This window comes from Camelus bactrianus, chromosome 10 (genome assembly GCF_048773025.1).
Source record: "Camelus bactrianus isolate YW-2024 breed Bactrian camel chromosome 10, ASM4877302v1, whole genome shotgun sequence".
NCBI classification, from domain to species: Eukaryota; Metazoa; Chordata; class Mammalia; order Artiodactyla; family Camelidae; genus Camelus; species Camelus bactrianus.
This window is the reverse complement of record NC_133548.1, coordinates 43,475,641-43,501,356: the sequence shown is the minus strand read 5'-3', so window position 1 is coordinate 43,501,356 and position 25,716 is coordinate 43,475,641. Positions and strand designations below refer to the sequence as shown.

At 38.8% G+C, this 25,716-nt stretch overlaps 3 protein-coding genes across 3 annotated transcripts; 1 reads left to right on the top strand and 2 right to left on the bottom strand.

Moving 5' to 3' along the window:
* Positions 1-8,358: 8,358 nt before the first annotated feature.
* LOC105076810 (olfactory receptor 10K1-like) lies at positions 8,359-9,324 on the top strand. The gene has a single exon (XM_010965047.1). It carries the CDS (start codon positions 8,359-8,361, stop codon positions 9,322-9,324), a length of 966 nt encoding a protein of 321 aa, XP_010963349.1.
* A 7,661-nt stretch (positions 9,325-16,985) lies between these two features.
* On the bottom strand, positions 16,986-17,915 carry LOC105076809 (olfactory receptor 5P6-like). Its single transcript, XM_010965046.2, has one exon. It carries the CDS (start codon positions 17,913-17,915, stop codon positions 16,986-16,988), a length of 930 nt encoding a protein of 309 aa, XP_010963348.1.
* Positions 17,916-23,710: 5,795 nt separating this feature from the next.
* On the bottom strand, positions 23,711-24,649 carry LOC105076661 (olfactory receptor 5P80). Its single transcript, XM_010964915.1, has one exon. The coding sequence runs from the start codon at positions 24,647-24,649 to the stop codon at positions 23,711-23,713; it is 939 nt and encodes a 312-aa protein (XP_010963217.1).
* Between the last annotated feature and the right edge of the window lie 1,067 nt (positions 24,650-25,716).

Below are 25,716 nucleotides of genomic sequence, written 5' to 3'. Positions count from 1 at the left end.
TGTGACATGATACAGTGGTACTTCGTGAAACTAGGTTGAATTTTAAGTAGACTTGGACTGTATTACTATCTTCCCACTTAAAAAAACGATATATAAGCTCTACCTATCCAATATATTTTAAAGAATGAGCTAGATTCTGGTGATGACGGCTGATAGATTTTGTCATCTAGGAGGACTGGTCAGTGGATTGTCTGGCAGGAGCTCATGGGCAAGAAGCAGCCATTAAAGTGCCTTTAAAATGATTTCTGAATGTTTGGTTGGATCAAGTCAGCACTCAAAGGTGCTTTGCAGGCTGCAGCTGTGGTCAGGCTTGGACCAAGTCAGAAGTGGAGCTCCTCAAGAGCTCTCACAGAACACTCAGTCCTTAAGTTGCTCTGGGACACAGAACATTTACATTGTCTTCCAAGTTAAAATACCAGAGATATCAACCCAACGAATGTAATGAGGTGCCCCACAGGTATTATTTCCTGAGGTGCCATTCAAGCAGATATAATTTGTTCATAAGGGGTTTCCACTTATAAATGCAGCATGGTCAATGATGACTGGAAAAATCAAACAAACAAAATGTCTATTCAGATCTTCTGCCCATTTTTTAATCGAATTACTTGCTATTGAGTTGTATGATTTCTTTATATATTTTGAATATTAACGCCTTGTCCAATATATAGTTTGCAAATACTTTATTCTTTTTGAAGCAGTGGTAATGGTCAGTTCTCTTAATTTCTCTTGCTGATAGCGCATTAGTGTATAGAAACACAACTGATTTTTATACATATTGATTTTGCATCCTGCAACTTCACTGAATTCATTTATAAATTCTAACAGTTTTATGGTGGAATCTTTATGGTTTTCTATATATAATATTGTATCATCTGCAAACACTGAGAGATTTACTTCTTCCTTTCCAATTTGAATACCTTTTACTTCTTTTTTCTTGCATAATTGCTCTGAGATTCACAATTACTCTTCTGATCTTATCAATATCCACAAGTCTGTAGTTATACCTTTCTTATTTTGATTATTTAGGCTTTTTTCCCCCCAAAATTGCCATAATAAGTCCAATACATCACTAAAAAACAAATATTTGGAATTTTTGGTCATCTCTATTTTGTGTTGATTTTTTATTTGATTAATATCCATTAGTAATTTTATAACTATTATACAACTCTGGGTTTTATATTACTATTTTTTCTACCTATGAAAATTAATGCAAACGTTATTAAATTTAGCTTTTTTCTTTTCTATCATTTCTAGAATAAGTTTCCTTCTAAGAACTAATATACCGATAGCACAAGTTTTATATATATATTATTTCGGTGTTTTCTAATTTCTGTTTTTTCCTTGTCCTATCCGTTCTTTAATGGTGTATTCATTTCCAAATATATGGGTGTTTTATAGCTGTCTTTTTGTTATTGATTTCTAGCTTTATTGCATTTATAGAATATACTTTATGTAATTGAAAATATTAAAATAAGTTCAGGCTTTCTTTATTTCCCAATATCTGCTCAATTTAAAAAATATATATACTGGCTCGTGATTAATGCTCTACATTTCCATTTCTGGGAAGATGGTTAAAAGTGTTATTAAAAAAAATCTAATATGCACATTTCCTCACAATTGAGAATTATGTAGCTCCATTATTTAGCAGGAAATGACACTTATTTCTATTAGCCTTCTTGTAGCTGAGCGACATTGCATTTGAAAGAGCAGTGGATAAAAATAACAGCAAAGATAAACTGATGATTTAAGGTAGAGACACAGAGCAGCAGCGTCGTGCGGCCTCATCCGTCTTTGGCAGATTGCATCACAGACGTCCATAGAAAATTAATTATATTAACTCAGAATTCACACTGTCCTCTGAACAGTTGCATAAGAAAAATATACCGTCTCTACTAATCAGAGTCACTTAGCAAGAGGCATAAATCCGAGCACCACAAGGAACAAATGCAATTAGTCTCATAGAGAGAAATTCGGTCTGTATAACCGGCAATGATGGTTACGGTTATAACTAGCTTCCCTTTGAGAAGGAATGTGGGCCAGCAATCAGAACTGAGTGTCTATACTTGTTTTTTCAACTGTTTTTTAAATTTTGAGTGTGCATAGTAAAGGACATGCAGTCTTCATTCCTATGTATGCATTGAGACTGTTTTACAACACTTTTCCAAAAGCAGAGCCTTAATCAGCAGTTTGTTTGCAAGACATTTAGTGAGGAGTGATCCCAGAGGAAAAGTGTAAAAATGAGAGAAGCAGGACAAAGAATGAGGTGAAGCCAGGTAAAGATGTGGGGTCTGCTGAAGTGTAGATTCAGTCTGGTCCCCAGAGAGCACTGGAGCATGAACGGCACTGCAGAGCTACCCCACCATGTAACGGTAGGGTGTGTTTGCCGTTGTTGTTTCTAAGTCGTTCTTTCATTCAGTGGTTGGCTATGGGGCACCTTGGGAGTGAGGGCATATACGCTCCCAGAAATATCCAGTCACTCATGCTCCTTTCAGTGAAGTACAATCCTCAAAAGACTATGGCTGTGAACATTAGCAGCCAGGTCTCAGAGAAAATGGAGATGTGTTCATTGGTCTGGTACGAGAGATCTAGGAAAGACACAAAACTGTCTAGCTAGCTTTTTTTTTTTTTTTTAAAGCTTTATCTACAACTACCGAGGTAACTACACCACATCTGTTAGCACTGAGAGTCTGGAATCCAGTGGAGGCCATCCACAGTAAGTGCCTCTCCTTACAGAAATCCTACATAAAGACTAATTTCTCCCTCGGTTTTTAACCTTATGCAAACAAAGGGATTCTTGGATAGGTGGCACTTGTTCTGAATTTTAAAGAATGGACAAGAGTTTGGACGGGTAAACTCAGGATAAGGGATTTTCAAACAGACAAAACAGACTACAGAACAAGCAAAGTGCAGAATTTAAACAGGAGACAGTGTATTGACTGTCTTGCCACAACCTTGAGATTGTGAGAGCAGATACTGGAGACAAGACCTGATAGCACATTAGGGAAGATAATACAGGTGGTGGAAGACTTTAAAGGCCAAAGCTGATGAGAGAGGCAATTAGACGGCATTTGTGGATATCACAAATGGCAATGCAATAATTGGGGATTTTGTTTTTCAACAAGGTCTTTCCCAGCAGAGCTGCCTCTTGAGAAAGCAATCACAGTGCTCATACTATGTGTTCATGCTCTACTCTCCTTTTCTGGATGCGTCTCCAGGCATTAGCTTCTCATGACATGCCATTCCCTCATGTATTGGGAAGAGGAGACCGCAAAGACTCAGCAAATTTTCAGAATTACAAAATAAATGATATTGTACAGGAAGCAGAATATCCCTGAGGGAATCATCTACAAGACAAGATTTTTTTTTTAACAAGTTAAGTCTCCATCACTTCAATCGTTATTCAAAATTGTAAGTGCAAACATCACTAAAAAAAAGTCTCTGTGGTATGTCAGGATTTTTAAAATATTTTTGAGGACATCACATGGGATGACAGATCCACAGACTCCTGGCATCTAAAGCAGTAGTCTCAAGATAATGGTCTCCAAGGACTCTCATTAAAATCTTCTTTTTTAAGGAAAGGAGAAGACACAACCTTTTATATTATAGGAGAGTAATGTCGAAGGGGACTCATCACAGGCATTCAAAGGGAAGAGTTGCCTTAAAACTTACCCCCAAAATTGTAAGACACATGAAATCACAGGAAGTACTGCAGAAAGCCATGCCTGAATTGTGAGACTAAGGTCTTCCTCCAGCTTAATGAACTCGTGATTTTATGGGAATGGAAGGTGATTTTCCTTCTGTGAAAGGTAGGAATTTTAGAGTTGTTTCTCTTTATAATGAACATTATTCTGTGCCTTCTAATAATTAAGTACCCACGGGTGTTAAAAGCCTGTTATAAAATATTATAGAAACTATGAAAATGGATAAGCTGGAAATTAAGAATGTTATCAATTCCCTACTCCTGGCAGAGATGCAACCCAGAAAACTGTACAGGGGGAAGATCTCAAGAACTGAAAAGAGAACAGAATGGCAAACTCAAGGCAAAGCCAGGTGAATAAAGAGGGTAAGGCTTGGGAAAAATAAACAGAAGGGCTGAAAAAATGTTCCAAGCATCTTGTTCTCCAGTGCCTGCCAGAGTGACTGGGGAGAATGGAAATAATGCCATACTGACAGAATCTTCCATCACTGCTGTTCTAGGATATATGAAAAAACATGTTATCATTAACATACATGAAAAGTATGATAAAAGTCAAAAGTTCTCAACCGACAACATAACACCATTTGCAGCAACATGGATGCTCCTGAAGAATGTCATTCTAAGTGAAGTAAGCCAGAAAGAGAAAGAAAAATACCACATGAGATCGTTCATATGTGGAATCTAAAAAAGAAAAAAAAAACAACGCATAAATACAAAACAGAAATAGACTCACAGACATAGAATATAAACTTGTGGTTGCCAAGGGGGCGGGGAGTGGGAAGAGATAGACTGGGATTTCAAAATTGTAGAACAGATAAACAAGATTATACTGTATAGCACAGGGAAATATACACAAGATCTTATGGTAGCTCACAGAGGAAAAAAATGTGACAATGAATATATATATGTTCATGTATAACTGAAAAATTGTGCTCTACACTGGAATTTGACACAACATTGTAAAATGATTATAAATCAATAAAAAATGTTAAAAAAAAAAAGTCAAAAGTTCTCAACCAAAATTAATGAGAGAGGTTATGAGATGTAGAATGATTGTAGATTGGACATAGAAAAGCTGGTAGTAGGTGAAGGAAAGGACTGAAAGAGGGAAAGTAGAGGTTGTAGCAAAAATCCACAAGTGATGGACTAGAATGCAGGAGACATTTTTTAGTTAGGATCCTGGAATCTAGAAAATGTGGGCAACCCGGGGGATGAGGAATCAAAGTAATTCAAGCTAGGTCCTAAAAAATGAGTAAAAGTCTGATAGAAAATAAAATGGAAAAAAACCCCCACAATTTATTACTTAGGAATAAATTTAACAAAAGAAGTACAAAACTTATACTATGAAAACAACAAAATATTGCTGCACACCAGAAATTGACACAACATTATAAACTGACTATACTTAAATAAAAAAGAATGCCAAAAAAAAAAAAAAGAAAGAAAGAAAATGGAGGAGAAGTTGTGGCAGAGGGAACCCCATGTGCAGAAGCACATCAGCATGAAGTATTATATGTTTGGAAACTAGAGGGCACTACTGTTTGAGTGTAGGGTAGGTGGAGGGATGTGGTGGAAAATGAGCCAGGAGCAGTGCCTTGGGAGCTATTTGTGATGAGCATCAAATATCATGCTGGGCTATCTGGATTTCCTCCTATAAGCAGTATGTAGTCATTCACTATTTTTGACACTTTTTTTTTTGCATTTTCTTTCTTTTATGGTTGATTTACAATACTGTATTAGTGTCTGGCATACAGCATAGTGATTTAGTTATACATATATTTTTTTTCATTATAGATTACAAGATATTGAATGTAGTTCCCTGTGCCATACAGTAGGAACTTGCTGTTTATCTATTTTATATATAGTAGTTTGTATCTGATAATTCCAAACTCTTAATTCACCCCTCACACCCCTTTCCCCCTTTGGTAACCATAGCTTTGTTTTTTAAGTCTGTGAGTCTCTTTCTGTTTTATAAATAAGTTAATTTGTATGTATCATTTTTTTTAGATTCCACATATAAGTGACACCATGATACCTGTCTTTGTCTGACTTCATTTAGTATGATAATCTCTAGGTCCACCCATGTTGCTGCAAATGGCATTATTTTATTTTTTATGGCTCAATACTATTCCATGGTGTGTGTGTGTGTGTGTGTGTATACACATCTTCTTTATCCAATCATCTGTCGATGGACGTTTAGGTTATTTCCATGTCTTGGCTATCATAAATAGTGCTGCTGTAAACATTGGGGTGTGTGTATCTTTTTGAATTAGAGTTTTCTCTCAATGTATGACCAGCAGTGGGATTAAAGGATCATACGGTTATTATTGACACTATTAGTGACTTAATGTATCCTGTGTTTAGGAATCCAATATCTGGTCACAATGTGGTGAATGAAATTAAAATCCAACAAACTAGGAGACAACTATGGAGGCACCATATTCACCCCGTGTAATAGGTCCGGAACAATAGCAGAAAGAATAAAAACAAAAAACAAACAACAAAAAAGATGATGACAAAAAGGCATCTGGAATTTGGGAGGTTAACTTAGGTGTATAAAGATGAGGAAGAAATCAAAATTGGGGTATGATGGTAGCTCTCTGATGTCTGCAACTAATTCAAATAGGAAATACAGGAAGAAACTGACATGTGGCAGAAATATGGCCAGTTCTGTTCTGAAAAATCTTACATTCAATACTTGGAGGACATTTTGGCCTGGAAATGTGCCAAAGGAAATTGGAGAGTCCTTTAGGGTAGAGGTGGGAATTGGAGAGACATACAAGGTAAGTGATAGTTAAAACAATAAGAATGGAAAAATACTTCCTTTAAAGGTAAATAGACTGAAAAATCTTCAAGGAAAGAGTGTAGAGTTGTCTCAAAGGTAAAACACATGCATCTAGGTTGAAGATCGCTAGGGTAGATAATTGCCATCTTAGGGTCTTTGTTTTAGCTGTAAATTGTGCCTGTAATGCTGACTACCCTGTTTTTTACCTTTTGGTTGCTAACTGACATTCTGTTCTCCATTTAAGCATGTTACCTCCCCAGAGAGGGCTTCCCTGACTCCACAAACCGAAGTAATCATTCACTCTCACATCACAGAGAGGGTCACAGTGATCCCATGTGTCTGGTTACATATTGCGTTTCCCAAGTGTAAAATTGCCTGGCCAGTGATAAGCATTTAGTTAGTGTTAAAAAAATTCATGACTTCTATAGTCATTTAACCACTCTGTACCTCACTTTATTGTCTATAAAATCAGAATGAAAATTCCAAACACATAGACTTGTGAGGACTACATGAGACAGCTTTGTCTAACTCCACCATATTGTCCGGCACATTATAGGTATTAGGTGGGTGCTGGTTACCTGGTATGATTCCTCTTGTAATCAATCCTTGCCCATAACTACAATGCAAAGAGAAACCAGTAACCCTTCAAGTCACAATACATTTGTTAGTCCTACAGAATAATTTCCAGCAGTGTTTCTCTTTCTCTTGCACAAACTTTCATTTTCCACCACTGATTCGTTACTATTTTTCTTTCCCTGCACATTTAACAATGACTGAAGTTAAAATCAAAATTCCATGAAATGTCTTCATGTCATTTTTTTCTGCCCTCATCTCTTACAGGATTGGATGATTAATGAATAATTGAAATAGGAATATACTTTACAAAATTGATCCAAGGAATTTGGGTTTAGTCCATTCAGATCTGCACTTCAAAGCAAACCACATAACAAGTACACCTGCTACAAAATGTCCTGGAGGTTTTGCTAAAAAAATCCAGAATTTGATTAGAACATTATGACCAGAATATGCCATTCTAAACAAGACAGTAACTTCAAAATTATCTTGACTCGAGGCTAGTCCATTAATATATTAGGCAACCGGAAAAAGACCTTTAATGAGAAATTATTAAGAACTTACAATTATTGATATGTATTAAGAACTAATGGTATTTTAAGTCTCAAGCTTTAATTATTACTATGGATAAAACCTAGTAGAAGTTACAACATGTTAAATTCATTTTTGTGGTCAGGTCATGGCCACAATCATTACTTTTGGAGCCACTGCAGGGTGAAACACTGATAAAAAGAGGATTTCGCTGAAGGAAACATCAAAGTTCTTCTGAAGAATTTCACTGATCTGCCTAATTTTTTAAAAAAAAAAATGTTATATTCACTTTAAGTGATTTAAGTGATTGGATTATTTTATTCATTCAGTCAGTAGTTTATGAAGTACCCCTGAGTACCAGGTTGCCATTTTATCTCAAAGAGGATTTGCAAAATGTAGCATCACAAAATCCAGTGGGTGAGAACAAAGCAAATTTATTCATGTTTCCCTCTTACATGCAGATGCTGATTGGAAAAGAGAGAAATAAGAATGCTTTTGTGAGTATAATCCAAGGAGATATTTGGGCTGACTGTATGTCATTTATATAGATTTTCATACCAGAATCATTCTCCTCACTCTGATTCCTGAACTTGACTTCAGTCAAGTGCACTTAGCATCATTTTCTTAGGCTCTCCTCTGAAGAGGTTTCTTGAAGCTCAGGTCTTAAAAGTCTTGGTGACATTGGTACATAAGGATATTTTATAACCATCTCAGAGTCTTAACTTCAGGAACCCTGCACCTTTGGAAGAGAGTTGCCACATGCACCAGGAGGATGGGCAATCACACCGCAGTGAGCACCTTCCTTCTGTGGGGATTTTCCAGTTTCCCAGACCTGCAGAGTCTCCTCTTTGTGATGATTTTCTTCTCCCATGCGACCATTCTTGCTGCAAATGTGTCCATAATGGTGGCCATCAAGCTCACTCGCCACCTGCACACCCCCATGTACTTTTTCCTCTGTGGCCTGGCCTTTTCAGAAACCTGTACCACTATGGTAATCATCCCCCGCATGTTAGTGGACTTGCTATCAGACAGTAAGACCATCTCTATTCCTGAGTGTGCCACACAGATGTTCTTCTTCTTTGGCTTGGGAGGCAACAACTGCTTCATCATGGCTGCCATGTCCTATGACCGTTACACTGCTATTCATAACCCGCTGCACTACCCCGTCTTGATGACCCGGAAGATCTGCTTTCAGCTGATGACGGCCTCCTGCGTCACTGGGATTGTGGTGTCACTGTGCATCGTCATCATAGTATTCAACTTGTCTTTCTGTGACTCCAACATCATCCAGCACTTCTTTTGCGACATCTCGCCTGTGGTCTGCCTGGCTTGTGACTATACGCCCTATCATGAAATGGCTGTATTTATGCTCTCTGCCTTTGTATTGGTGGGCAGTTTTATCTTAATTATGATTTCCTATGTCTTCATTGGGTCCATAGTTATAAAGATGCCTTCTGCCAAGGGGAGGTATAAGGCCTTCTCAACTTGCTCCTCCCACCTCACTGTGGTGTGCATGCACTACGGATTTGCTGGTTTTATCTACTTGAGGCCCAAGGACAGTGGCTCATTCGGGGAAGATATGCTGAGGGCTGTGACCTACACAGTGCTGACACCTCTGCTTAATCCCATTGTTTACAGTCTAAGAAACGAAGAAATGCAGATAGCCTTAAGGAAGGTACTAGACAGTACACACAGGTTCATCCCTCAGATGGTAAATAAACGGACCCTGAACATTTAAAAATTACAGATTGCTGGAAAATGAAAGTGGAAAAAGTGGAGTACTTTTGATAAAAATCATCACTTTGTGTACAAAGCATTTAAAGTATTATCAAGTCACCTGATATGTCTTGGCATCACCATTTTCCCAGTACAAACAGGATACAATTTTAAATATTTTAAAACATATGTTAGTGTGTATGCATGTATGTATACATATATACATATGAGCATGCAATAAATCAAAACACATTTCAGAACACAGTATTTTCATAATAGCAGTTGGATGAATCTTTCTGATTATGGACTACAGTTGACTAGTCCTGTATCTTGAATATTTCTATTTTTTTTCTAAAGGTTTACAGTTTATAGTTCTACATTTTACATTGAACTCCATGATCTATTTTGAGTAAATTCTTGTACAAGGTGTGATTTTTAGGTTGAGGTGGTTTCCGCCCTCCATGGATATCCAATTGCTCCAGAACTCTTTATTGAAAAGCTTTCCTTCTGTCATTAGATTCCTTCTGCACCTTTTTAAAAAATCAGTTGGGCATACTTCTAGGTCTTTCTCTAGGTTTTCTAGTCAGTTTCATTATCTATGTATCTATTCCTTCATCACTACCACAGTGTCCTGATGACTACAGCTACTTAAGTCAGTATCAGTAGAGTGATTCCTACCACTTTATTCTTCTCTTTCAAGATTATATTTTCTAGGACCATTCCTCTTCAGTTATGTAAGCAGTTAATGCTGCAAATTTTCCTCTCAGCACTTCTTTACCTGAATCTCACTTGTTTTCATAAGTTACTTTTTCATTTTCATTCTTTTCTATGTATTTTTTAAATACTGAGTTTCCAGGTCTTTTTATTATCATTTACTTTCTGTTTAGAGAATGTCTTTAGCCGTTACCCAAAGGTAGTTTTGTTAGGAACAAATTCTCATAGCTTTCCTTCAACTGAAATGTCTTTATTTATCCTTCATTTCTGAAGGGTATTTCTGCCATTTACATTTGAAAATTCTTTGCTTTTAGTACTTGAAACATATTATGCCACTTCCTCTGGCCTTCATGGTTTTAGATGAGAAATTCGCTTTCTTTCATATTGCTTTTCCCCCTGTGAGTAATAAGTCCTTTCTCTCTGAGTGATCTCAAGACTTCTTTTTGATTTTAATTTTGAAAACTTTAATTATGATATGTCTTAATATGGATCCCTTTGGCTCTACCTGTTTGAGATTAACTCAGCTTCCTGAATCTGTAGCTCTATGTATTTCACCAAATTTTGGAAGTTTTCAGTCATGATTTTTTAAAATACTTATTCAGTCCCCTTTCTCCTTTTTTCTGAGACTCCCAAAATATGAATGTTATCTAATTTTTATTGTCTCACAGATTCATGTAGCTCTGTTTTTTTTTTTAAATCCATTTTCTCTTTGTTTAGATCAGGCATTTCTACTCATCTTTCAAGTTCACTAATTCTACCCTCTGTCATCTCCATGTTACTATTGAGCTCATCCAGCCAGATTTTTAAATTCACTGATAGTATTTTTCAAATCTGGAAATTCCCCTTGGTTGTTTTTCATAATTATGTTTCTTTAAAATTTTTTTAAAATTTGTGTCAAAAATATTAATGATTGCTTATTGAAGCATTTGTTTGATAGCTGCCTTAAAATTCTTGTCAGATAATTTCAATGTCCTTTTCATCTTGGTGTGGGCATATTCTGCCTTTTCTCATTAAAGTGTGATCTTTCCGGTTCTTGGTATGATGGTGATTTTTACTGCATCAGAGACATTTACAATATTATACTATGAGACTCTGGATCAGTCTCAGTCTTTTTTAAGAGGACATCCCCCTGTCACTGCAACTACAAGGTGGATGTGTATGTTCAGCTTCCTGCTGAGCCCTACTAACACTATTGGCAAAAATGGAGCGCTGAGTCTCCCACTGCCTCCTTGCAGATGAGTGAGATGGAAGTTCAGCTCCCCCACTGCCCTGTTTCCCCTTCCCACTGACAATACCCTGGCAGGGGAATCAAAGGGTGGGTGTGGTAAAGAATCGCTCCCTGCCTGGCCCAAATGAGTCCTGGGGTGGGAGACAGGTATGGTTTTTCCATTAGTGTTTGTCTGGAGTAGGAATGATACTGCCAAAGGTTTTCTGTTCCGTGAAGGCCACCCTTTTCCCAGTGTTTTGGCTAGGAGGAATAGACTTCTTTTGGTCTGTGTCTCTTGGTGGTTCTGAGTTGAAGGCTTGTGCAGCATCCCATCCAGGATATGGGGAAGCAATAAGAAAATGCAAGGACTCACTACTATGTGATTTCCTCAGGTCCAGTGTCCCTCGAGTCTGCCTTCTTCTCTGTCCTTTTTAGAACTTTCTTACGTTTGTTTGTTGTTATATCTAGGGGTGTTTTTAATAATAATAGGGAGGGCCTGAGGGGAGTAGAGCAACTTCATCTTCAATGAAACGAGAAGTCTATGCCTTCAAACATTTAACAATATTTTTCCAGCTTCTTATTTTCATAGAAAGTTGGTCTAATACTGGTTTGCCTGACATATCCAGGTGTAGATGTCTGCATATTTACTTTGGACAGAAGGGGTTGGCTAGAGTGAACTTATTTACAAAACAGAAACAGACTCACAGACATAGAAAACAAACTGATGGTTACCTGGTGTGGGGGAGGGATAAATTGCAAGTTCAAAATTTGCAGATACAAACTAATATACATAAAATAGATAAACAAGTTTATAATGTATAGCACAGGGGACCATATTCAAAATCTTATAACCTATGGTGAAGAAGAATACAAGAATGAATGTATGTATGTTCCTATGTGACTGAAGTATTGTGCTGTACACCAGAAACTGACACAGCATTGTAAACGAATTGTAGGTCAATAAAAATACATTAAAAAAAAAAAAAAACAGAAAGGGGTGGCTAGAATGAAATATGTCACAGACAAATGAAAATCCTCTAGTGAAGTATCCCAAAGGTCCCCTCATTCCACCCCCTCCACAAAGGGTATATACCTTAAAAGAAGTCAGAGTACTAAGAGGATATTTGTGACCTTGAGCTTTTGCTTAACCTTTACATGCTTCAGTTACATCTTCTATAAAATATGAATAAAAATAAAACCTTTTAGGATTATTCTGCAGATTGACTGGGTCACTACTTGTGAATCACTGTAAACAGTAGCTGGAAGGTGTAGACATTCCCACATTGCTAGCTCCTATTGCAAACACTCTTCTACTGCTCCTTCTACTCTTACTAACATTTGACTTCTACATCTGCTAGCTCTCCAAATATGCAAAGACATAAGCGAGACATTATTCAGCAAAGGGTGATTACATAGCTTTCACTAAACTAGGCTAAGATTCTAGTTGCCAATCTGAGTTAAACAGTGTCAAGGCAGAGGTGTAATTGTGGAGAGCATGGGTTTGTGTAAAAGTCTGTCACAGGTGTAGCAGGATCTGACACAAACATTCAATCACCTGAATCATGCTGACATGCAGCAGATTCACAGGCAGCCAAGTCAGTGGTTCATGCTAGACCAAAAACTTCATTCATCCACTTGTTAATTTCTCATTCATACATTTCAAATATACATTTATGTGCCCTGTGTTCCAGGAACAGTGTAAAAATCAGACACAAAGAGAAAGAAAGACATTCAAGGTACATATATGAAGCTTCCAGCATTTGGAGAAACTAAATACTGAATCTGTAGCTGCGAGTGCACTGAGCATTCTGAAAAAAAAAATATGCAGCAGTCTACAGGGGATAACAGGTGTACTTAATTTGGTCTGGAGACGCAAGAAGGATTCAAAGACTTCGGGAAACAAGGTTTAGGTTGGTACCTATAGCATAAGTAGGTATTATCCAAGTGATGGGAAAAAGCATTCAGGTAGAGGTCCTGCCTGTAAGAGGGTCCTGAGGTAGCAAAGAATATGCATATACTGAAGATTTTAAAAGAAGATCAGGATACCTAGAGTTTGGGAGTTTGGAAAATGAGGGAAGAGTGCTGAGAGACAGAAATAAAACAGGAGCCACGTTCAGGATTTTATAAGCCATATTAAGAATTTTGGCCTTTATTCAAGGTCTTTGGGGGATATTAACAAAGGAACTAATCTATTTAGATTTATGCCATAGTTGGTATATGGGGAATGAGTTTTAAGATGACAGCACGAGAGGAGGGGAAAGCTGGTTAGAGTTGTATCAGCTAGGATTCTCCAGAGACACAGAACCACTATGATCTTGTTGTTTTTGCTGTTCTTTTAAGGGAACTGGCTCACACAATTATGGGAGCTGGCAACTCCAAAACCCACAGGTCAGTCCATGAGATTGGAAATTCCAGTAAGAACTGATGTCACAGTCTTGAATCCAAAGGAAGCCTGGGGACAGAATTCCTCTTTTTCAGGAGGCTTAAGTTTTTTTCTCTTAAGCCTTTCAACTTGTTTGGACGAGGGCCACCCACATTACGGACAGTAATCTGCTTTATTCAAAGTCTAATGATTTAAATGTTCATCACATCTTAAAAATACCTTCCCAGCAATGTCTAGACTGATGTTTGACCAAACAACCGGTCACTGTAGCCTAGCCAAGCTGACATATAAAAATAGCTATTACCAGAGTACAACTGTAAAATAAATGTGTAAATAGCCAAGCCTACACATAAAATTAGCTATTACAGGAGTACTTTTGAAAAATAAATGGATAAGGTGGTACTGGAAATAAAAGTGCTGACAATGAAAATGAAGAGACATGGGACAAAAATCTTGGACTCAGAATGTAGAAGACTGACACTGATGCAGTCATGTGGAGGGAGAAAAATAAATTACCCTCAGGTTTCTAATCAGTATGCTGATTGAATGATGGTGCCCCTTATTGGGATACGGAATATTGGAGGGGAGCAAGTTAGGGGTGGAAGGAGATAATTACTTTAGTTTTAGACAATTTGTGCTTGAGATTCAACAGACAAAAATATTTTTGTTGGAAGTACTACTTAGAGGACAAGGAAAGAGAAACAAACACAGTAGTCATGTAGTCATCAGTATATAGAGGTAAATTAAACTTCACAGGGAAACACAGTCTGGCTCCCTCAAGCTTCCTTAACAGGATGTGCGTCTGACCATGAACAAATCACTTAAAGAGCTTGTTTACTCAGTCCCTAGGAGTTCAGGAATCCTGCTTGTTTTCACAGAGAAGTCAGCTGTTTTGACCTGACAGAAGAATTCATAGTTGGTTTGGTCAGGGGCACCTCATTCTGTTCCTTTTAGAAGTCTCTCATAAGTAGGCTGGACCAGATTAGGAACACAGCATTTATGGTTCCAAAAAGCCCATCGCCCACAGATAACCATGCAAGAGAAACGTCTCCAGTCATTTTACTATCCGGCTCCACTTGGTCATTTCCCCCTAGAACGCACTCAATCACAACTATAACTATCATACTTATTCCAGGAAAAGCTGCTGTTGAAATGGACACAGTCTTAAAGATTTGGAGGTACAATAACTTTAACTTACAGCAGAGTACAACTTATGAAAAGACAAATAAACTTTTTTCTGCAGATTATTTTTTCATGTTAACCAATTTGTGTTACTAATCAAAAATTAAATTTCATTATTTAATGGTAACTCACTATAGGTCTCTGATTTACTGTTTGATATCAGACAATCTACCCCCTACCTTTACTAAGAGGCTCCACATTGGCTGATGACATATAGATCAATATATTTTGACCACAGACACTCTTCGTCCTTTTATTATTTTATGGTATATCATTATATCAAATACCGAGAAAAATTACAAATTAATTAATAAATTATTTTTCTAGCAAGCCCTCTCTTCACCATCACGCAGAGGTGTTGGCGCAGCCATTTCGCACCAGGAACTCTGGTCTGAAGGGCCAGGTACGAGGCCTCTGCATGTGGCCCTCAGTGAGCAAGTGAAACTAGATCAAGCACAAAGGAAAAGGCAAGTAGTCTTCTCAGAAAAACAAGAGCCGATTTCAAAGGTCATTGCAAGATTAGGGAGCACAGCCAAGATGGTGGAGTAGAAAAACCCAGAGATCACTTACTCTCACGAGCACACCAAAGTCACAACTAACTGCACAACAACCATAGATTAAAAAGACTGGAACATACCAGAAAAGAAGGAACCACAACAAGCCGGGTACCAAGGGTGAACTCGAGATATAAGCAAACCCCATCCCCCCAGGTGGGTGACGCACAACCTGGAGAATAATTATCTTGCAGACGTTTTCCCACAGGTGTGAGTTCTGAGCCCCGCGTCAGACTCCCCAACCCGGGGGTCCGGCACTGGGAAGACGAACCCCCAGAGCATTTGGCTTTGAAGGCCAGTGGGACTTAACTGCAGGTGCCCCACAAGACCCAGAGAAACAGGCTTCACTGTTAATGGGCGCACACCAAATCCCACGCGCAAACCGGGCTGGAGGGCAAAAGCAGTAATTTGATAGGAGCCTGGGCCAGACCTACCTGCCGGTCTTGGAGAGACTCCCGGAGAGGCGGGGGCTTCAGCCGAGGCTCACCCTGGGGCCGGGACACTGGCGGCAGCATCCCCGGGAGCTACCCGTACTGCTAGGACGCCGGTGCTGGCGTCCGGCTTGGCGGCGCCATTTTGAAAACCTTCCCGGCCCCGCCCCGCAGCCCCCAGGTGCGGCGCTGAGACGCCGCAGGCCAAGCGCCCAACTCAGCACTCAGCCCCACCGCACCCAGACAGGCAGCCTACAGGCTTTCAGAGCCCACCCTCCAAGGCCTCTGCCTACACACGGCCCTGCCCACCAGAGGGCCAAGACCCGGCTCCACTCACCAGTGGGCAGGCACCGGCTCTTCCCTCCAGGAAGCCTGCACAAGCCTCTAGACCCGCCTCACCCACCCCGGTGTCGACACTAGAAGCAGAAATCTCGCGGGACTGAGCCCACCAACAGCAAGCCGGACCCTATGCTGGGACCAGCTGGGCCCTGGCCCTGCCCACTAGCAGGCCAGTGCAACCTTCGGGACACCCTAGACTCCATACTCAGCGGTGTCAAGGACTGGACCGCCACCAATGATCTGCAGCGAGGTCTGGGATCCCTGGGCCCTGCAGCTCTGCCAGGAACCAGCCCTGCCTACCATTTTTCTGGCACTAAGGATGTGGCTTCACCAGCCAGTGAGTGGGCAGCAGACCCACAATCTTTGGGACTCTGACTCCACCCACCAGTGAACCAGCACTAGCCCCAGGGTTCCCTAGGATTTCACTACTAACCAGCCCCCTCTAAACTGCAGCCAGTAGCATCCACACAACCAACTAGGCTAGGGGCCGACCAAAGCTACCAGACCACCCACATAGCCCATCACAACAGAAGGACCCATGCGGCCCTCTTAGGGGGAACCCCTAGAGCATATGGCTTGGGTGATGAGAGGGGAGCACACTGCTGGGACACATAGGATGCCCCCTACAGAGGGCCACTGCTCCAAGGTCAAGAAACAAAACTAACTTACTACCACATACATAAAAATATAAATAGCAACTCAGACAAAATGAGGCAGCAGAGGAATGTGTTTCAGACTAAGGGACAAGATAAAACTCTAGAAGAACTAACTGAGGTAGAGATAAGCAATCTACCCAAGAAAGAGTTCAGAGTAATGATTGTAAAGATCAAATAACTCGGAGAATGGATGCACAGAGTGAGACGTTAGAAGTTTTTAACAAAGTGCTCTCTTCAGGGCCCCCTTCATCTCACTGTTCCTCAGACTGTAAATCAGGGGATTCAACATGGGGATCACCACCATGTACAACACAGACACTGCCTTGTTCTGGTCAGTGGAGAAGCTGGACTTGGGCATCATGTAAATGAATGTGATGGTCCCATAAAATAGAGTGACCACTGTGAGGTGGGACATGCAGGTGGAGAAGGCTTTGTGGTACCCCTTGGTGGAGCGCATCTTCAGGACGGTGATGAGGATGTAGATGTAGGAGATGGCTATGACAAACAGTGTGACCACAGTGACGAAGCCAGATGTAAATGAGGGGACAACTGCAGGGACACTGATGTCAGAACAGGAGAGTTCAACCAAAGGAGCAAAATCACAGAAAAAATGATTGACTCGATTTGGTCCACAGAAGAGTAAAGAATAGAAGCAAATAGTAAAAGAGCAAGCATTGAGAAAGCCACCTACATAAGACGCTGCAAGTAACTGAACACAGACTTGTGTGGACATTTTGGTGGAATAAAGCAGTGGGTTGCAGATTGCCATGAAGCGGTCATATGCCATGGCAGCCAGAAGGAAGAACTCAGTTGACCCAAAGAAAACGACGGAACCAAGCTGAATGGCACATCCATGATAGGAGATGGTATTTGTCTCCACCAGGAAGTTTACAAGCATATTGGGTGTGACAGAAGATGAATAGCCCATGTCAGCAAAGGCCAAGTGGCTCAGGAAAAAGTACATAGGATGGTGGAGCTGAGAAGAGATTCTGATAAGAATGATTGTGCTGAGATTGCCAGATATGGTCACCAGGTAGATACATAGGATGATCATGTAGAGGATGATTCGAAGGACTGAGTCATTTGTTAAGCCCAGTAAAATGAACTCTGTCACTGCAGTGTGGTTCCCATCTCCCAGGGAATCCATGAAATAATGTAGCTCCTACTAAAGTTAACCTGTGACAAGACATTACATTAAAGAAATTTTAAATTCGATTGTTTCTTTTTTGTTAATACACATAGAAGATATTATAAACAAATATTGGAGCTAGGTTTGGACTAATTTTTTATACTTTATATATATTTGTATATATTTTAGAGTAGAAAATTTCATTCATATATATAATAAGTATTCTATATTTTAAAAAATTATTTCAGCAGTAATACTGGAAAACCTGCTTCAAATAATTTATATCTTTTTTCTATTTATATTATATGTGTATCAAATGTACTTAAAGAGTCATTGAAGCTAAAGATTAAAAACAAAGTTTATGAGAATAATTAGAATGGTCAGTATAACAAAAACTTTAAAGGTATAAATAAAAGATTATGTAATGGAGACTGACTAATAGCTAACATTGAATATTTACTTAATGACAGGCCTTGAATTAAGAATTGTATGTATACAGTTGTATTTTAATTTATATGAAATAGTATTAAGTATTTTTATCTCATTTATAGATGATGAAACTGACTTTGGCATAGAAAGTGGTAGAATCAAGATGTGAATCTCAGGTAGTTTGAATGCAGTCCATTCCTTTAGTAACTGTGCTATAAACGAAATTAGATTATACTATGATGAAATCAAATCTCTTGGAAATGGATGGATAACAAATTATCTTTCTACTTTCTGACAGATAATGTATAAAAGAGGTGCCTCATTCATCACAAAGTTTACAATTTCTATCAGTAAAACAAGACCGTGTTTTTAAAAAGAGAAATACAATTTTCTTAAAAGGATAAAAAGAAACAGAAAGGAATTTCAAAATAAGGTTATGAATAAAATCAGCTATTGTAAACTTATTACATTTATTTAACATTTATAATTTATCATTGTTTTCTCAATTAGTTTGAAATATCAATCTAATTACTGTGCAAAATGTTATATGTTTAATATCAAGACATAATTAGACTACATTCATTCAAACAAATCTGACTATTTCCTAACGTAATAATGTTTTCAAATTGGTATACTATACCACAAAATGATATTAGTTTCTACATAATATACAGCTGAATAAAGTTCCAGCTTAAAAAGTTAAGAAGTTACCCAGGTTCACCCAGCAAGTTGCCAGGTTGAAATTTATCTCCAAGTTTTCTGGCTTTACATTCTCAACTTTTCCCCAAATCTCTGGTTTCCTGTAAGCTTAAGCTTTCCGAATGATACACAAAGGAAGTCTTTCCAAGATATTTACAAACATTACGTCTCCAAAGCATCTTAAGGCTAGTGAATTTTATAACACTTATTGGCTGAGTACCAAGTTTAAATATCATTTAAAAACATGTGAATTTCTGGTCTTATGAGTGGAAAAATGAGGAATCCAGGTAACTTGAAGTATGGCTCTTTATATACTAGGTAGGCTATAGAAAGTTAGGTTAATTCAGCTAAAGTTACTTGCTAGCTGACTGCTGGATAGCGTCTGCCCTGTTTCTCCACTTTGGCTTGTGAGTACAGGTATAACTTTAGAAAAAAGTTGTTTTCAAATGGTTATTGAAAATCAGTACAACTGATGAACACAAAAGCCAAAAATCTTACCTCTTGAAATGAGAATTCATTCGTCTTACAGTAATAAGTTCAAAGTCATTGTTGTAATATAACAGCCATGCTGTCTTGTTATTGTTTGCCTTTGAGGATAAATCTCTGAAGATTCTAGAGATCCAAATGTGAATTCAAAAACACCAAGGGTCATTATAGCATTCTCAAGTGACTATTGAGCAGTTCACCTCACACAAATATAACTCATCTTTAAGGGTTCTGTCAGTTCTCAAGTGATTAAGGGTTTTCTGCTGTTTTTATCTAGTTGTTGGTGCACTTGCATTTGGTAATTATTGGAGCTATAATATAATAAATTGTCTCAGAGCTAAATATTGGTTCTCAGTTTACTATATCAACTTAAGGACTAAGCTTAATAGATTTTCCTACAGAACAGTCCAACCAAAAAGAGCATTCTTTTCAAATGCACGTGGAACTTTCTCCAGGATAGATCCCATGCTAGTCTACAAAACAAGTCTTCATAAATTTTAGAAGATTGAAATCATGTCAAGCATCTTTTCCAACCACAACATTATGAGATTAGAAATCAACTAACACAACTGCAAAAAAAACACAAACAAATGGAGGCTAAACAACATGCTACTGAAAAACCAATGGGCCAATGAAGAAATCAAAAAGCATATCGAAAAATACCTTGCAGTGACTGAAAACAGAAACACAACTTTCCAAAATCTGTGGGACACAGCAAATACAGTTCTAATAAGGAAGTTTATAGTGATACAGGCATACCTCGGGAAAAGAGAAAAATCTCAAATAAACAACCTAACCTTCTGCCTAGAGAAATCAGAAAAAGCAGAAGAAACAAAGCTCAAAGCAGGGAGAAGGAAGGAAACAATAAATATCAGATTGGAACTAAATTAATAGGGACCAAAAAAATTAGAAAAGTATCAATGAAACTAAGAGTTGGTTCTCTGAAAAGATGAACTAAATTGATAAAACTTTAGCCAGACTCATTAAAAAAAGAGGGCCCAAATAGATAAAATTGAAAATGAAAAAGGAGGAGTTACAACCAATGTTACAGAAACAAAATCGTGACAGAATACTACAATTATACACCCAAAGTGGACAACCTAGAAGAAATGAAAAATTGCTAGAAACATACAATCTTCCAAGAGTGAATCAGGAAGAAACATAAAATCTGAAAAGAACAATTGCTAGTAACAAAATTGAATCAGCGATCAAAAAGCTCCTGGGGATGGGAATAGCTCAGTGGTAGAGCACGTGCTTAGTATGCATGAGGTCCTGGGTTCAGTCTCCAGTACCTCCATTTTCAAAAGTCAGTTTTGATAGCTTCTAAGAATTCATCAATTTCATCTAAGTTATTTGATGGATTGGCATACTATTTTTCACAGTACTGCGTTCTAATCTTTTTATTTCAGTAAGATGATAGTAATGTCATCTCTTTCATTTCCAATTCTAGCTATTTGAATCTTGTCTCTCTCTCTCTCTCTTTCTCTCTCTTTTTTTAAAAAGACTTTACTTCCTTAGAGCAAGTTTAGGTTCCCTGCAAATTGGAAGGAAGGTACAGAGATTTCTCATATCCCCTAAGGCCCTACACGTGAATAGCCTCCAACGTTATCAACATCTCCCACAAGAGTGGTACATTTGTTACCAAAAATGAACCTACAATGTCATATCATAGTCACCCAAAGTCCATAGTTTACCTTAAGATTCACACTAGATGTTGTACATTCTATGGGTTTGGACAAATGTATGATGACATGTAGCCATCATTACACTGTCATAAAGAGTATTTTTAATGTCCTAAAAATCTCCTGTGATATTCCTATTCATCCCCAATCCGACCTCTACAACCTCTGACAACCACTGATCTTTTTACTCTCTCCATAATTTTGCCATTCTTCTCTCTTCTCTTCTTGGTCAATCTAGTTATAGATCTATCAGTTTTGTTGATCTTTCTAAAGAACTAGCTTTTGTTTTCAATCACTTTCCCTATTTTTTTCTATTCTCTATGTTATTAATTGTCCATAGTGGTAGCCATCAGTCTCAGTTATAACCTTCACAACCCCAAGCACTATTTGCTCTGTGGTCTGTCCTTTCCAGAAATCTGTATCTCTATGGTAATTATCTCACACATATTGGTGGACTTGCTGTCAGAGAGTAGGACCATTTCTCTTCCTGAATGTGCCACACAGACTTTTTTTTCCTTTTTTGCCTTGGGAGGCAACAACTGCTTCATCCTGGCTACCATGTCCTATGACCGTTATGCTGCCATTCCCAACCACTGCACTATCCCGTCCTGATGACCCAGAAGATCTGCCTTCAGATCATGATGACTGTGTTGCCTTGGGGAAAGATTGGCACTGGCAAAGTTACAGTCTTCACTGCATCCAAATTCATGTTTTTGTTTTTATTTGTATTTTTATTATTATGTTCCAACAGCATGCTGGAATCGCCCCCTCTAAAAGGCTGGATTTCTGCAAAGTCTCTCTTATTCATAGGTTTCTGCCCAAGTCAGCACTCTCCACCATGGCCAAGAGGGACTGGCACAGGTTCACTGGCTCTTGCTGTTTTTGAGGCCCATACTGTGGTCTTTCTGCCTATTACCAGACACACAGGTGGGCAAAACTCCTCCTGGATCCCTTGGAGTATGGTTTTGGATCCCACAAGTCCCCCTGAGGCACTTTTGCTCATGTATGGCTACCTAATTTGTTGTTTGAAAATGGGGACAAAAAGGAGACACATCTCACACTGCCATGAAGCTAATCTTACCCTGGACTTAATGTTGTGGGTAGTAGAATCATTGCTGATGACTAAATAGAAAGATTGCATGATACAATTTGTATTAAGATTAATCTAGTGTTTATATTTTTTTATTAAAGGAAAAACAAGGTTCCTAAAAATATTATCCCTTTTTTATTACAAAATATCCACATAGGAAAGAAAAAAAAAAACAAACTGGGAGAAGAAACACAAAGAGGTCTGTAAGAATACAAATAATTTTAAATTTCATAAGTGATACCATCTGGTTTAAAGAGAGCATTTTCAGGGCTATTACAGAAGTTCCAGTGAAATTATGTGCAAGGAATCTGAGAATGTCAGTATCAGAGGTAATAGGACTAGGGGGGAAAGAAGTGGTTTAACATACATTACACAAGTAGGCAGCACACATTTGACAGGATTGAAACACCTTCAAGAACACCTTCATCTAGAAAGGAGCCAGGTCATGCCAGTTGGCCCCCAGAGTCTTTCTAGTGGAAACTGTTGTACGTATTTAGTGGAATAGATCCCTGAAAGAGAAAAGCTAGGCTAAATGGAGCTTTCAGATAGCCTCTGGGTTGGCTTGATGAGGCTCACCTGCAGAGGCATTGTGTGAGGAACTCTGTTGCTCAGCTTCCAATCACAAAGCAGCAGAAGCGTTAGAGCCACCAGCATCACTGATTTCAGCCCTTAGATTATCTGTACATCATGGGCACCATCTCTTTCAGGTGACAAGATCACGGGTAGCAATGCTATTCTTTATTTCCCATTCAAGGAGTTTCAGATGCTTCCAGCAGTTATTTTCAAAGACTGCATTCAAAGAGCACAGAACTGATCTGAAAATATTTGTATTTAATAGATGGAACACAAGAGATCTTTAGGGCAACGAAATTATTCTGTATAGATACCATAGTGGTGGCTACATGTCATTATGCATTTGTCAAAGTCCATAGAATGTACAACATCAAGAGTGAACCCTAAGGTAAACTATGCAATTTGGTTGATGATAATGTGCCCATGTTGGTTCATCGATTGTACCAAATATGCCACACTGATGAGAGATGTTGAGGGTAGCGGAATATATATGTGTGGGTAGGGAGGGCTATGTGCAAACTCTCTGTATATTCTGCTCATCTCTGCTGTGAACCTGAAACTGCTCTAAAAAAAAATAAAGTCTATTAGTAAAAAAAAGAAAATATTTGTACTTATAGATGTCAGAAATGGTGGGTGAAGTAAAAATAAAGCTTTTTTTTTTTTTGGCTAAATGCTCCTACCTTAGTAGTGCATGTTTATTTTTTCACCCTGAAAATTTTCTTGAGACTAATGCGATAAAATTTGTGGGCCTAGCATACTATGAAAACACACTGAAATTTACTTAGTACATTATTTATTCGTCTTCAGGAGAAGCCTTTATTACAATAGTGTTTATTCTTAAAAATCAGATTACTTTAGGACCACCAATGTGTTCTAGCCATTAATTTTCTCATGGCCTCTTTAACATCCTTGTTCCTCAGACTGTAGATGAGGGGGTTCAACATGGGGATCACCACTGTGTAAAACAAAGATACCACTTTGTTTTGTTCAGTTGAGTAGCTGGACTTGGGCATCACATAAATGAATGTGATGGTGCCAAAGAACAGAGTGACCGCTGTGAGGTGGGACGTGCAGGTGGAGAAGGCTTTGTGGCGCCCCTCGGTGGAGCGCATCTTCAGGACTGAGGAAATGATGTAGACGTAAGAGAGACCAATGATAAATACAGTGACTACAATGATGGAGCCAGAAAAGATGGCTGGAATGATTTCAGAAGTAAAATCATGAGAACAAGAAAGCTCCAAAAGTGGTGAATAATCACAGAAAAAGTGATTTACTTTATTCAGTCCACAGAAGGACAGACTTAATAAACAGCCAGTAAATGTCCAAGCGTTCACACATCCACCTAGGTAGGACATCCCCACTAAGAGGATACAGACTCTAGGGGACACATGGGTGGAGTACAGCAGGGGCAAGCAGATGGCCACATAGCGGTCATAGGCCATGGCAGCCAGCAGGAAGCACTCGGCTGTCCCAAATGTGACCACGGAACAGAGTTGGATGACACAACCAGCAACATGGATAGAGGTGCCCTCCCCTAGGAAGCCCATGAGCATGACAGGTGTGACTGATGAGGAGTACCCAATGTCCACAAAGGCCAAATGGCAGAGGAAAAGGTACATTGGGGTGTGAAGCTGGGGGCTGCTTCTGATTAACATGATTATGCTGATATTGCCCATTAAGGTGACAACGTAGATTCCTAGAAACATGATAAATAAAATGGCACAAACTGTAGTACCTTCTGTTAACCCCAAAATAATGAACTCTGTCACAGTTGTGTAGTTTCCAGTCCCCATCTATATGGAGAATGGTGCGCACTGAAAGAAAAACAAGTGGATATCAGAATGGAAGAAAATACCGTAGTCTACATACTTATTTTTTACAATAGCTATATAACAAACATCACAACATACACACTCATGTAAATATTTGCGGGAAATGTTTTCATACACAATACCTTGTGTGGGACTTGAAAATATAAATGCTCATTGATACAAGGCCAGGAATACTCAGAAAAATCTTTTTTTTAAATTAACACATTCAACTCAATTCGCATTATGTAGTTTACGTGGTCCACGAGAAATAGTTTCACATGAGCACATCCTAGAGATGGCCACTAGATGGTACCAGGGACCCAGTAACTGTACCTTCTAAACCAAATATGATCAAAGAGAGCAGAAATGTCATGCCAAGGCTCATGGAAAAGAACAACTGTTCAACATGACATCTGAGGCGTCATTGCTTGTATGAAAGAGGATGCAGTCATAATGAGTCTTGAATTTAAAGCAGATCTCAAACAGATTAGCTGCATGCTAATCCAGAGGACCAGGAGGAGGTCAGTAGCTCATCCACAGGCTGTGGTCCCCACCTACAGGTATCACCATTGGAGGAAAGCACAACAAATAACCAGAAAGTTTGGACAGAGACGGAATGCAGAAGGTGCTCAAATCATGAACAAGTCCACCTGGAGAGACTGAGGTTTGGAAAAGGAGATGCCGCATCTTAGGATCAAGCTATCTGATTCATGATAGTGAGCCAACCTGGGGAAAGGGAACCAGACACACTGATCAGGTTACTCCTGAAAGGCTTTACAGATGTCTGAGGCTTTGCAGAACCTGAGGCTGGGCTGCTAGCAAAAGCTTCCATCCTCCTAATTCCCACAGGCATCCAGCCCCATTTGAATAGTTCATGTCTGAGAAAAATCACACCTTTAGGTCAGCTTCTGGAAAGCTCTTCCCCCATATAAATTTGTTTGAGAAAAATCATGAAAAAGCAAGAAAAGCATGAGAGCTTTCTCATAGAGTCACAGGATACCCAGCTTCCAAAGGCCACTCCATCTCTCTGATTTTACAAAGTTAGAAAC